We start from the raw sequence: 11,450 nt of genomic DNA, 5'->3' as shown, positions 1-11,450 counted from the left end.
CCAAGGAACCCGCCGAATCAACCCAAATATGGACCATAAATTGCAGCGATCGCAAAGTACCATAAATATAATTATTCAGATATAACATGAGTCAACAAATAGCCGAACTATGTTGCCATGACAATTATATATGTGCGCCCTTATTATTATATGGATATTATAATGTCTCCGCATGTGTAAAATAGTCCACAGTTTAGCATACGGCATATGCATATTATAGGACAGCGGTAAACCTTTGTTGGTAAATGATAGGCATTCGTTGTTTAATTATTTGTAAACCATCTAATATCCATGCTTAGAGATGGTGAGTTATTTACCAAGGAATTGTGTGATATATATATATATATATATATATATAAAAAAAAAAATATTGCTGAGGGTACGGGTATGTGACAAATTGGTATCAGAGCAGAGGTTCCCATACTGTGACCTCTGGGAACGAGCCTAACCTGCTAAATGGGAGGTAATCATAGTGTTTTTTTTTTTGTAGCTAAATTGTGCAAGTAACTTACAGTGCCAATATTTCCTTGATTTTATACCAGGAAAGAAGAAAGAAAAATCACAGAAGATATTAGAGATTAACAGTAAGAAATGCAGAGAGCTGGCAGCACTCCACACAGGCCCACAGCAGAACAGGGACCTACAATCAACCCCAGAGACAACCCAGAGTTGTGGGTACAGCTTGGGGAGGAAACACGGAGCACGAACCTGGCTATATTGGAGACAGTCCAGGACTTGAAAAATGAGATGGCCCGGTTGCGGGAGGATAATGCACGATTAACAATGGAGCAAGAGAGAATTTTGAGGAGTCTGTCAGGGAGGCAGAACCCTCCGTTAGCCAATCCTAGTGCGGAACAGCAGAGAATGACGGAGGAACAGCACGATCAAGTGGAACCTGAAAATTCGGAAGAAGGTGAGGATCAATCTGGCAATGCATCCGAACTGCAGACCTCAAAACGTCAAAGGGTAGAACTACAAGGAGAATTTTGGAAAATCAAACCCCCACACTTTGATGGAGAGCAAGAGGAGGCGGCTGAAGCATGGTTAATTAACATGAACAAATATTTCCAGCTATATGAGTACGACCATAATTTGAAGGCACGACTGGCTATCTTTCAGTTGCAAGGAAAGGCAACCCTGTGGTGGGAGGAAGTCAAAATTGTTAAAGGGGTAAGCGAACGAACCATAACGTGGGAAAAGTTTCAGAAGTATTTTAAAGAGAGATACTTGACGGAGCGCTTTTATGATGAAAAGGCGAAGGAGTTCCACGATCTGCGATTAGGACAACAGACCATGGATGAGTTTATTAATCGTTTTACTTCCCTGCTTCGTTATGTGCCTTACCTTAAGGAAGAAAAGGCCAAAGTGCAAAGATTTGTTAGTAGTTTACCCATGTATATGAGGGAAAGGATTGAATTTGACAATCCTAGAACAATGGATGAAGCTATTCGCAAGGCCAGAATCTGTTATCAGCAGAACAAACAGAAAGGAGACATTTCCAACAGGAAATGGAGTGAGAAAAAGAATAGTAAAACTGCTGGAAACAGTAAAGGAGGTCGAGGAAGCGGAGTTAAAGGAAGCAGTAAAGGGCAGAACAGTAGAGCAGCACCAAGAGGTTCATTCAGAACTAAGACAATCGGCGAAACCAGAATGGGTGAGCAATCTGCCAAGCTGGACAATGAAGGAATAACCAGACCCCCAGTGCAGTGCTGGGGTTGTGGCGGACCGCATTACATCAAGAACTGCCCGCAACGGAAGGGAACTGATCAGATATCCCAGATTCATGAGGCGTCAACTGTCGGCGATGTGGGACGAAGTGTGCCAAGGATAAATGCAGCTCTGGACGATCGCCAGGCGGAATACCAGCCCACCATGGTCGAATTTGAAGGTAAAATTTTAGACCTTTCAATCACTGTTCTAATAGATCCAGGAGCTACTTTAAGTTATATTAGCCCAAAGATAGTTGAACAGTGTAAATTACAACCTGAAAAATTCAGGAACCCTTGGCTGGTACAACTAGCTACGGGGGCTAAAAGGCGAGTAGTGGCAAAAATTAATAACTGTCCCTTAACAATAGCAGGACAGCCAGTGGTAGCAGATCTGAATATGCTTCCACTTGGCTCATATGATGTCCTAATCGGAATGGATTGGCTGGAAAAGCATTGGGCATTAGTGAACTGCAAGACGAAAATCATTCGATACAAGGATGATTTTGGAAAGGAACAAGAGATGCAAGGGATTAAGCGACCAGTTCAGGTCCGGCCAATCACCGCATCCCAGCTGGCAAAGTGCATCAGGAAACGGTGCCAGATATATGCCATTCAGGTGGGTTATGCAGAAACCAAGGATAAAACGGCCACGCTGGACAATCTTCCGGTAATAAAAGAATTCGCGGATGTGTTTCCGGAAGAAATCCCTGGGTTACCTCCTAAAAGAGATATTGACTTCACCATTGAATTGCTACCAGGGGCTGCCCCAGTTTCGCGGGCACCTTACAGAATGAGTGTGCCTGAGTTAACCGAACTGAAAATGCAATTACAGGAATTGTTAGACAAAAATTACATCCGCCCCAGTGTGTCTCCATGGGGAGCTCCGGTGCTATTCGTCAGAAAGAAAGACGGAACCCTCCGTATGTGTATCGATTACCGACAGCTAAACAAACTCACAATTAAAAACAAGTACCCCTTACCCCGGATCGATGAGCTTTTTGATCAAGTCAAAGGGGCAACGGTATTTTCTAAGATTGATTTGCGATCTGGTTACCATCAGATCAGAATTAAAGAGGAGGACATCGCAAAAACAGCTTTCAGAACCCGGTATGGACACTACGAATTTGTAGTGCTACCTTTCGGGTTGACCAATGCACCCGCCACCTTCATGTGCTTAATGAACAGTGTGTTCCATCGATTTTTAGACAAATTTGTGCTGATATTTATCGATGATATTTTGATTTATTCTCGTTCTAAGGAGGAGCATGAGGAACACCTCTGGTTGGTACTGCAAACTCTTAGAGAACATCAATTGTATGCTAAACTCAGCAAGTGCGACTTCTATAAAGAGGAGATTCAGTATCTAGGCCATGTAATTACCAAGAAAGGGATTGCAGTGGACCCTGAGAAAATAAAGACCATAATGGATTGGCCTGTACCTAAGGATGTGGCGGATATCAGGTCCTTCATGGGACTGGCCGGCTATTATAGAAGATTTGTGGAAGGCTTCTCGAGGGTAGCATATCCTATTACTTCTTTGCAGAAGAAAGGAAGGACATTCAAATGGACCCCAGAATGTCAGCAAAGCTTTGAGCGACTCAAGCATTTGCTCACCTCTGCTCCCATCTTGAGTATAGCTAATCCTGACAAGGATTATGTGGTTTGTACCGATGCTAGTCGAGAAGGCGTGGGCGGCGTGTTAATGCAAGAGGGAAAAGTGATCGCCTATGAGTCGAGAAAGTTGAAAGAGCATGAGCAGAAATATTCTGCCTACGACTTAGAATTGGCAGCCGTCATACATGCACTTAAAATGTGGCGGCATTATTTGCTAGGAAGGAAATTTCTGTTGTTAACAGATCATCATAGTTTAACAAACTATTTCAGCCAGCCCACCCTGAATGCAAGGCAAGCCCGTTGGGCAGATTTCTTAAGTGGATTTGATTTCGACATCAAACATCTGAAAGGCAAAGAAAATCGCGTGGCTGATGCACTAAGTCGAAAGGTGCAATGTTTATACGAAGTTACGCTCAGTAAATGGGAGAATTCCTTGCACGAAAAGATAAGAACGGCAGCAGACCAAGATGCAGAATATCAACAAATGAAACAGCAAATACCACTCTCCAGCAAGGAAGGTCAGCAGGAGTATGAGTTAGGTGATTATGGAATGCTGCTCTATAAAAAGAGGTTGTTTGTACCTAACGACAATAATCTTAAAAATCTGATTCTAGATGAATTTCATACCAGCCACTACGCAGGTCATCCTGGATATCAGAAGATGCTTACTACGCTTCGAAGAGAATACTATTGGCCTGGTATGAAAAAGCATGTGGCTGAGTATTTAGTGCGGTGTTTGGAATGTCAACAGATTAAGGCAGAACACCTACATCCAGCAGGGTTATTGCAACCCTTGCCCATTCCAGAATGGAAATGGGAAATCATATCCATGGATTTTATAACTGGACTGCCTAGAACAAGGAGGAATAATGACTCTATTATGGTGGTAGTAGACAAGTTAAGTAAAGCAGCACACTTCATACCAGTGCAGTCTACCTACAAAGCAGTACAGATTGCACACATTTTTATGCAAAACGTGTTCAAACTGCATGGGCTTCCAAAGACGATAATATCAGATCGAGATGTAAAATTTACATCCGCCTTTTAGAGAGCGTTGTTTAGAGAACTGGGTACGCAGCTGAATTTCAGTACAGCTTACCATCCCCAAACTGATGGACAGACAGAACGAGTAAATCAGATTGTTGAGGACATGTTAAGAGCATGTGTAATGCAAAAACCGATGCAATGGGAAGATTATTTACACTTGGTAGAGTTCGCGTACAACAACGGATACCACACATCGATCCAGATGTCTCCATTTGAAGTTTTGTACGGATGGAAATGTCGTACACCCTCAAGCTGGAGTGGGCCGGAAGATAAATTAAGATTGGGGCCAGAAATGCTCAAGGAAATGGAAGACATGGTAAAAAGAGTGCGGTCTAATTTAAAGGCTGCCCAGGATTGGCAAAAGAGTTTTGCAGATCGGAAGCGAAGGTTCAAAGAGTATCAGGTTGGCAACCATGTTTATGTAAGAATACAAGCCCGGAAAAGTACCTTGCAATGGAGCGGTTGCGCTAAACTCGCGCCCCGCTATTTTGGACCTTTTCAGGTCTTGGCAAGGGTTGGGCCGGTAGCCTACCAGCTTGCTTTGCCAAGCCATATTAGAATTCATAATGTATTCCATGTTTCTGTGCTTAAAAAATACATTTACGACCCTAAGCATGTGATCAAATGGCAAGATATACGGGTAAGGGCTGAATTCAGTTGAACTGTTGATACATATTTTTGAAAATAGAAATTTACTGATATTAATGATAATTGCAGGTCGAACCGGAAGGAGAGGTCCTGGTCGAACCGCTGAGCATTCTCGACCGGAGAGAAGTGCAGTTGCGGAAGCGAGTTATTACCCAAGTTAAAGTGCAGTGGCAGCACTATGGGCCTGATGAGGCCACCTGGGAAGATGAAGAGCTTCTTAAGAAGGCTTATCCAGAACTGTTTGTGAACAGCAGACATCGGGACGATGTCCAATCTCAGGAGGGGGAGATGTGATGACCCCAGGAGAATGTAAATATTTAGTTTTACTACGGTAAAAGACTGAATTTAGAAATGATATTGCAAAATTATCTCATTGCTTGTTAAAGGAAAATTTCAGAGTATTTCTTTTATTTTTTTTTAAAATGCACTTAAATGTTTAAAGGGAAAAAGAATACTCATGATATTGTTGGCAACTCTTGGGAGGGAGTTGGCAAGAAAAGTTAGTTATTGGAACTGACTTTAACCAACCCTCTCTAACTGAAAATTCCCAAGGGGAAAGGGGGGGAATGACAAAAAGGTCTGTGCTGTAGAGACAGGCAGACAGAGAAAGAGAGAAAGAGAGAAAAAAAAAAAGCAAAAAGTGAACTGAGGACTAAGTCTGGTTAGGACCAGATAGTCTAGCACACTGTGCACCCTTGCTTAGGATAGGGATCCGGCAAGAGGAAGCTAGGGGGGAGGCTCTGGTCTCGAAAGATGAGTCTCGTGGTTGGGTGGCTAAAAGATTATGCATGAGCTTGCAGGTGACCTATTGAGCACCTAAGGGCGGCAGCAACCAGGTAAGTAGGACGGAACTCTTACTTCTCTACAAATGTTACAAATCATTTAAGTTAGACTGTAGATACCTATGAGGCAAATAAATAGGTTCTTGGAAAGAAAAATTACCACTGCCACATCAGTGACACCACAGTTGCGTAGGACAAGTTGCATAGTCCAAGTCATTATATATATACATCTAGAAATCTGTGTTCTAAGTTTGCATACAAAGACCAAGTCCATAAGTACAGAGACTTGCTCCGGAATCTGGCAGAACGCGAACAGACCAGGCAAGTCTCGCTGTGAGGATAGAAGCACAAGACAAGTAAAGCGAATAGCAAGGCTGAAGGCGGTACTACCTACCGAGGCGAAAAGAAACGGGAGAGAACCGGTCAGATCCAAGAAAAGACGGGTTATGCTCGAAGCCAACAGAGAAACCCCAAAGATGATTTAATATCAAAACTATTTCAGTTAAACTCGGTTAACCTTGCATTTACAGCTAAAATATATATAAATACAGCGCACAGAAAATAAATGGACATATAACCTTGCGGTGCTAGTCACCCTTTATACGCCTTATCTCAGGAAAACGAGATATATGGGGCAGCTGGGTATCACGGTGCAGACGTTCCTATAGGGAAACGTTGATACCCGAGACCCCTCTTTAAACAAACATGCATGAACCCTCTTAGGGAAGCGTCGAGTCATGAGGACCTTAAATAAATTAATATGCACTGAACCAACAACATTCATATGTTATGCGATGAACCAACAATATTCACAGATTTAAAAAAAATCACACTGGTTAGAAAACCATACTGTCATTAAGTTGAGGAACAGAACACCTGGTTATGAAACCAGACTGTGGCTCTTGGTACGAGCGACATGTAGACCTGTTCCTTGCACAGCGCAGACATATGGCCGGCTAACCGAGCCGTCTGCACTGTCTATGGAACCGTCATGTAGGCCAAATAATCAAACAATGGGATACATATCGAAACACTAAATACATATACACATAAAAACCTTCATAAAGATAAATACTGTGGCAAAAAATTGACAGAGGTTGTATGATCAGAGTTCGAGGCATCCGGTGGATAGGATTTCCCCGACCTTTAAAAGAATACCAGGAAACCAGTATTTCCGCAAATAGAGACAGTAGCGTAAATAAACTGGAATTCATTATAAATAATAAACGATTACACTGTCAATTGCTAGCTGCACATAAATCGCGAGACAGAATGGTGAAAGCCGCAAGGCTGTGTTAGATATTAAACAAGAAATCATAAGGGTCGATGCCCAAACCATGTGCAACAGTGCCGTGGCCGAAATGCCCTCCGGCATACAAATATATATATTAATAGTTTAAACTTCAAACCACAGTTATACGACTACAGCATTACATTCATGTAGAACTTTCCAGACTCAACGCTGGTAGCGTTAGGGTTGATAAACCCATAGCCGGCGCAGAACGGTCTTGAGGTGAGACAGAGAAAGCCTTCCGTAGCCACCTGCGATCAAACAGTAGGGTTAAAGGTGGGCTACAGATAGGCATAGGGGAAAACCCTCTGTCAGCAAAAAGAAATAAAATAACCTCATTCAACTATGCACCTGTAGTCCGCAGGGGTCACACCTGTGGTAGAGCCGCAAGCACCCAGGTTCCATAGGCGGACCTCCTTATCCGCCGTGAACTAGAGATGGATACCGCTGCATGCAATCATGGAATAATCGTTAGTAATGGTGAAGGATCCGTTCGACGATTGAAGAGCAAGGAAAAACCCAAATAATTCAATATGAAGTAGAGCAGTGAACAGAGGAAATAACCAGTGGAAAACACTGAAGCTTACCACGCATTCGTAGCGGAAGGTTACCGCGGCGCCATGCTCTCGGCGCGGAAGGTTACAGTGGCGCCCGAATGAAACGGAAGGGCGCGGCAGCGGAAATACAATAACCCGAGCAAGCAGAAATTAGGACCTTATACCTTCACAGTTCGGCGGGACATTTGGATGCGTTTCCGCCGTTAGATCTTCCACAAGGCATCTCAGCCATCGATCAAGCAGTAGGGTTGGCAGAGAATTTATGGCAGCCATCTGCCCTCCACGTGATCAGACCGGCGGAGGCAATGCCGCGTACGCTCATCACATGGCAACGCCGGCGGCAGTCTCGGGTGGCGCACTTTGACAGCACCAAGGAACCCGCCGAATCAACCCAAATATGGACCATAAATTGCAGCGATCGCAAAGTACCATAAATATAATTATTCAGATATAACATGAGTCAACAAATAGCCGAACTATGTTGCCATGACAATTATATATGTGCGCCCTTATTATTATATGGATATTATAATGTCTCTGCATGTGTAAAATAGTCCATAGTTTAGCATACGGCATATGCATATTATAGGACAGCGGTAAACCTTTGTTGGTAAATGATAGGCATTCGTTGTTTAATTATTTGTAAACCATCTAATATCCATGCTTAGAGATGGTGAGTTATTTACCAAGGAATTGTGTGATATATATATATATAAAAAAAAAATTATTGCTGAGGGTACGGGTATGTGACACATTAGGTATCATTCATGATTAGTCAAATATTTTCATTTAAATTTCATTGTACTTTAAATTATTGTGGATGGGAGAAATAAAATAAATATTTAGCTATTGAATAAGTATAAATAAAAATTAATAGTAATTTTATAAGATTGATTTCATTATTAATCAAATTATTTTTTTTATTAATAGGAAACATTTTTATTAATAGATTTTTTTCAAAACATAGAAACTACCGTAAATTATTTTAGTTCTTATATGTGAAATAAATTTTTTATTAAGTTTATATTTTCTGCAAGTAACTACATACATTTACATGCACATTGATAATAATTACATCTATCTATATATCTCTATATAGTGAGAATAATAAATCCAATACCCTTAAAACAATATTTGAAATCATGTCAAAAAAATTGTTTTGTATGCTGGTATAACCTATGATCTACATTTTACTTTCCAATTTTTTTTCTTTTTACATAAATTTAATATAATGCATATTGTTTCTTCCTTTTTGCATTGGAATTTACTTGAAATCATGTCAAAAAAAAATTGCTTTGTATGCTAGTATAACCTATGATATACATTTTTCTCTCCAATTTTTTCTTCCTTTTTACATAAAATTTATATAATTCATATTGTTTCTTCCTTTTTGCATTGGGATTTACTCTTCCTTTCTGCATTGGGATTTACTCTAGCACTTTTCTTGAATATTTATTTTATATTATTCTTTGGGGTTTACTTGTAATTTATGATGCAGGAGCATCTAGCTGACAGGGCAAAGACAAAAGTGAGGGAATATGGTTTCTGAAGAGGACAGAGAGATTAATTCATTGAGTGGAAAACATACTTGTTTTTTTCTTTTCTTTTATCAAGTTACTTAAAATTTACTGTAATAAGTTGTAATTAGGAGTAGTAATAATTAGATTAGAGTCATTGTTTTCAAACAGTTCAGTTACTGTTGTAAAAAGCATGAAAAGAAAATGTACTAGACAACCAGACAAAGTTCCGTATGGGAAATAACTGATGTAACTAATTGAACAAATTGAACAAACTAACAGCAGTTAGAATGGTTTGTAAACAGTGCTATTAAATAGTGGAGAAAAGCACAATACGGGGGTTCGGACTGAGAGAGAAATATAGAAAGAAAAAAATACAATTTTCTATGCACATAGATCCTTACAGCGTCCTATTCATTTCTAAAATATTTTTTGTATTGAATTACTATGTGAATATTATCAATGCATGGTCACAGAACTTAAATAGAAAAAGGGAGATATTCGAATGCAGAGGTCATTCAATTCGGAGAAGGAGTAACGGCGTTCATCTACAGGCGACTCCAATAGAATAACCAAACACACAACAAGAAATCGTCTGTACAAATTCCTATATACGAAATCAGAGTTTGCCATTACAGTGAAGAGAACAACCACAGTAAATCCAGGTATGAAAACTTAAAAGCATAACCAAAATTCAATTTCAGATAGTTCATATACAGTCATCAAAAAGTTATTGTCCATTTACATTTTGTGCAAAAACTTAAGAACGAACCAGTTCACGGACTTGGGAACCGTAACCATTACCAACATAAACCAAAACCCCATAAATCCCCAAACCCACTCTTACTACTCGACAGGGACATTACTCGACAACAAAACTAAGCACAGACAATGGCTTCAGGCCAACAACCATACCAAACCACACGCCGAAAGACTCAGGGCAAGCAAACCACAAGTAAACAGAACGATGCTACCCAGAATTCCTTTGGAATAGTCGAGTGTCCAAGCACCGAAACCCTCGGTCGCTCCACCTGCAAGGGAAACCAACAACCGAGAGTCAAATTACAGTGGAAACAAAATACAGAGGATTAAAACAGTTTTATTTTTGAATGAGCAAATACTACACAGGGGTTCTGCTTACCTAACAGACAAGCCGTGACGACTGTGACCTCGGATTATCTTCCTGCTCACAAGGAGCCAAAGACGATTAGAACTAGAAAGAAGAACGAGTACAAAGATATAGCATAGAAGGAAAGCTTACCAGTCAAGTTGGCGGAGGAATCAACGGAGAATGCCACCATTAGTTTGCCGAGACCATGCATGAAGCCGAATGAGTGCTGGAGAACGAGACTGAGAACCACATACTCATCAAGCAACACACAGAGGTGACAATAGTGAAAACCCATGTGACAAATCGAGAAAAGGACGCACAGAGGCAGAGACCCATAAAGCCGACAACAGAAAACACAGGAATAGTCTAGACACAAGCAAAGAAACAAACCTTACCAGGGTTCAACAGTTCAACAGATTAATGAGATACTTCCAAAACAAATTCCAAACCAATGGAGCTGTGAAGACCGTCGAGAGCATGCAGCTCGAAGAACTCGAAGTAACAAAACATCGGACCAGCTAAAAGAACCCACATTGAAACTTGCAGACTACCAGCTCGTAGCTCAAAGAACTAGGTGGACGAGTTTCGAACAAATACGAAAGCATCACAGAAAAAAATCACAGTGAAATCGCAAGGGTCGCCGAGAGCTTGCAGACTGAAGGACCGAAGGAAACGCAAAACCAAATGAATGCAAGGGTGGCGAAAACCCTATACCAAGGCGGAGTTTTAGGATTCCAAGAAGGGACAGGTGTTCGTTCAACACATAACCAACGTAACATTACCGTAGAACCTCTTAATTAAACATAGATTGAAAATCAAGTTGCGTATATCCAAAATCCGGTGATTATAAACATCATTTGACAGTACAACATCAAGTGGGGAGTAACGACGGCGGGACCACGTGGGCTGGCCTCATCAAGTGGTATCAGAGCAAAATTTGAAGGAAACAGAGGAAGATGGAAGTTCAAAGACGAGGACATGGAAGAGGTTCACGCAGAGTAGCAGACGAGGGCTTGAGGGAATAGTTGAGAATTCTTACTGCTCGCTTAGAAGCGGTAGAGGCAGGTAGGAGAAGAGACCCAGAAATTGGGGATGATAGTGAAGAAGAGGTAGCAACTGCTACAGACGGATCAGAGGAAGAAGCCCCGGAGTTAAGGCTGTTGAGATCGGTACT

At 41.2% G+C, this 11,450-nt stretch overlaps 1 protein-coding gene across 1 annotated transcript; it reads left to right on the top strand.

Moving 5' to 3' along the window:
• The first annotated feature begins 591 nt into the window (after positions 1 to 591).
• LOC149200299 (uncharacterized) lies at positions 592 to 6,479 on the top strand. Its single transcript, XM_089400905.1, has 9 exons — positions 592 to 1,330; positions 1,445 to 1,888; positions 2,081 to 2,730; positions 2,968 to 3,449; positions 3,594 to 3,841; positions 3,954 to 4,021; positions 4,402 to 4,893; positions 6,106 to 6,222; positions 6,417 to 6,479. Exons 1-9 carry the CDS (start codon positions 592 to 594, stop codon positions 6,477 to 6,479), a joined length of 3,303 nt encoding a protein of 1,100 aa, XP_089257031.1.
• Positions 6,480 to 11,450: the final 4,971 nt, after the last annotated feature.

This window comes from Pinus tabuliformis, chromosome 2_1 (genome assembly GCF_031772625.1).
Source record: "Pinus tabuliformis cultivar Carrire ecotype Pingquan chromosome 2_1, CPIR1, whole genome shotgun sequence".
Lineage (NCBI taxonomy): Eukaryota > Viridiplantae > Streptophyta > Pinopsida > Pinales > Pinaceae > Pinus > Pinus tabuliformis.
This window is presented reverse-complemented; position numbering and strand designations above follow the sequence as displayed.

Excerpts from the sequence above, each read along its gene's own strand:
- LOC149200299 (XM_089400905.1), top strand. The coding sequence starts at position 592 with ATGCAGAGAGCTGGCAGCACTCCACACAGGCCCACAGCAGAACAGGGA. Across the intron at positions 2,731-2,967 it reads ATCAAGTCAAAGGGGCAACG|GAGGAGCATGAGGAACACCT; the intron begins GTATTTTCTAAG and ends TCTCGTTCTAAG. Across the intron at positions 3,450-3,593 it reads ATCGCCTATGAGTCGAGAAA|CCAGCCCACCCTGAATGCAA; the intron begins GTTGAAAGAGCA and ends AAACTATTTCAG.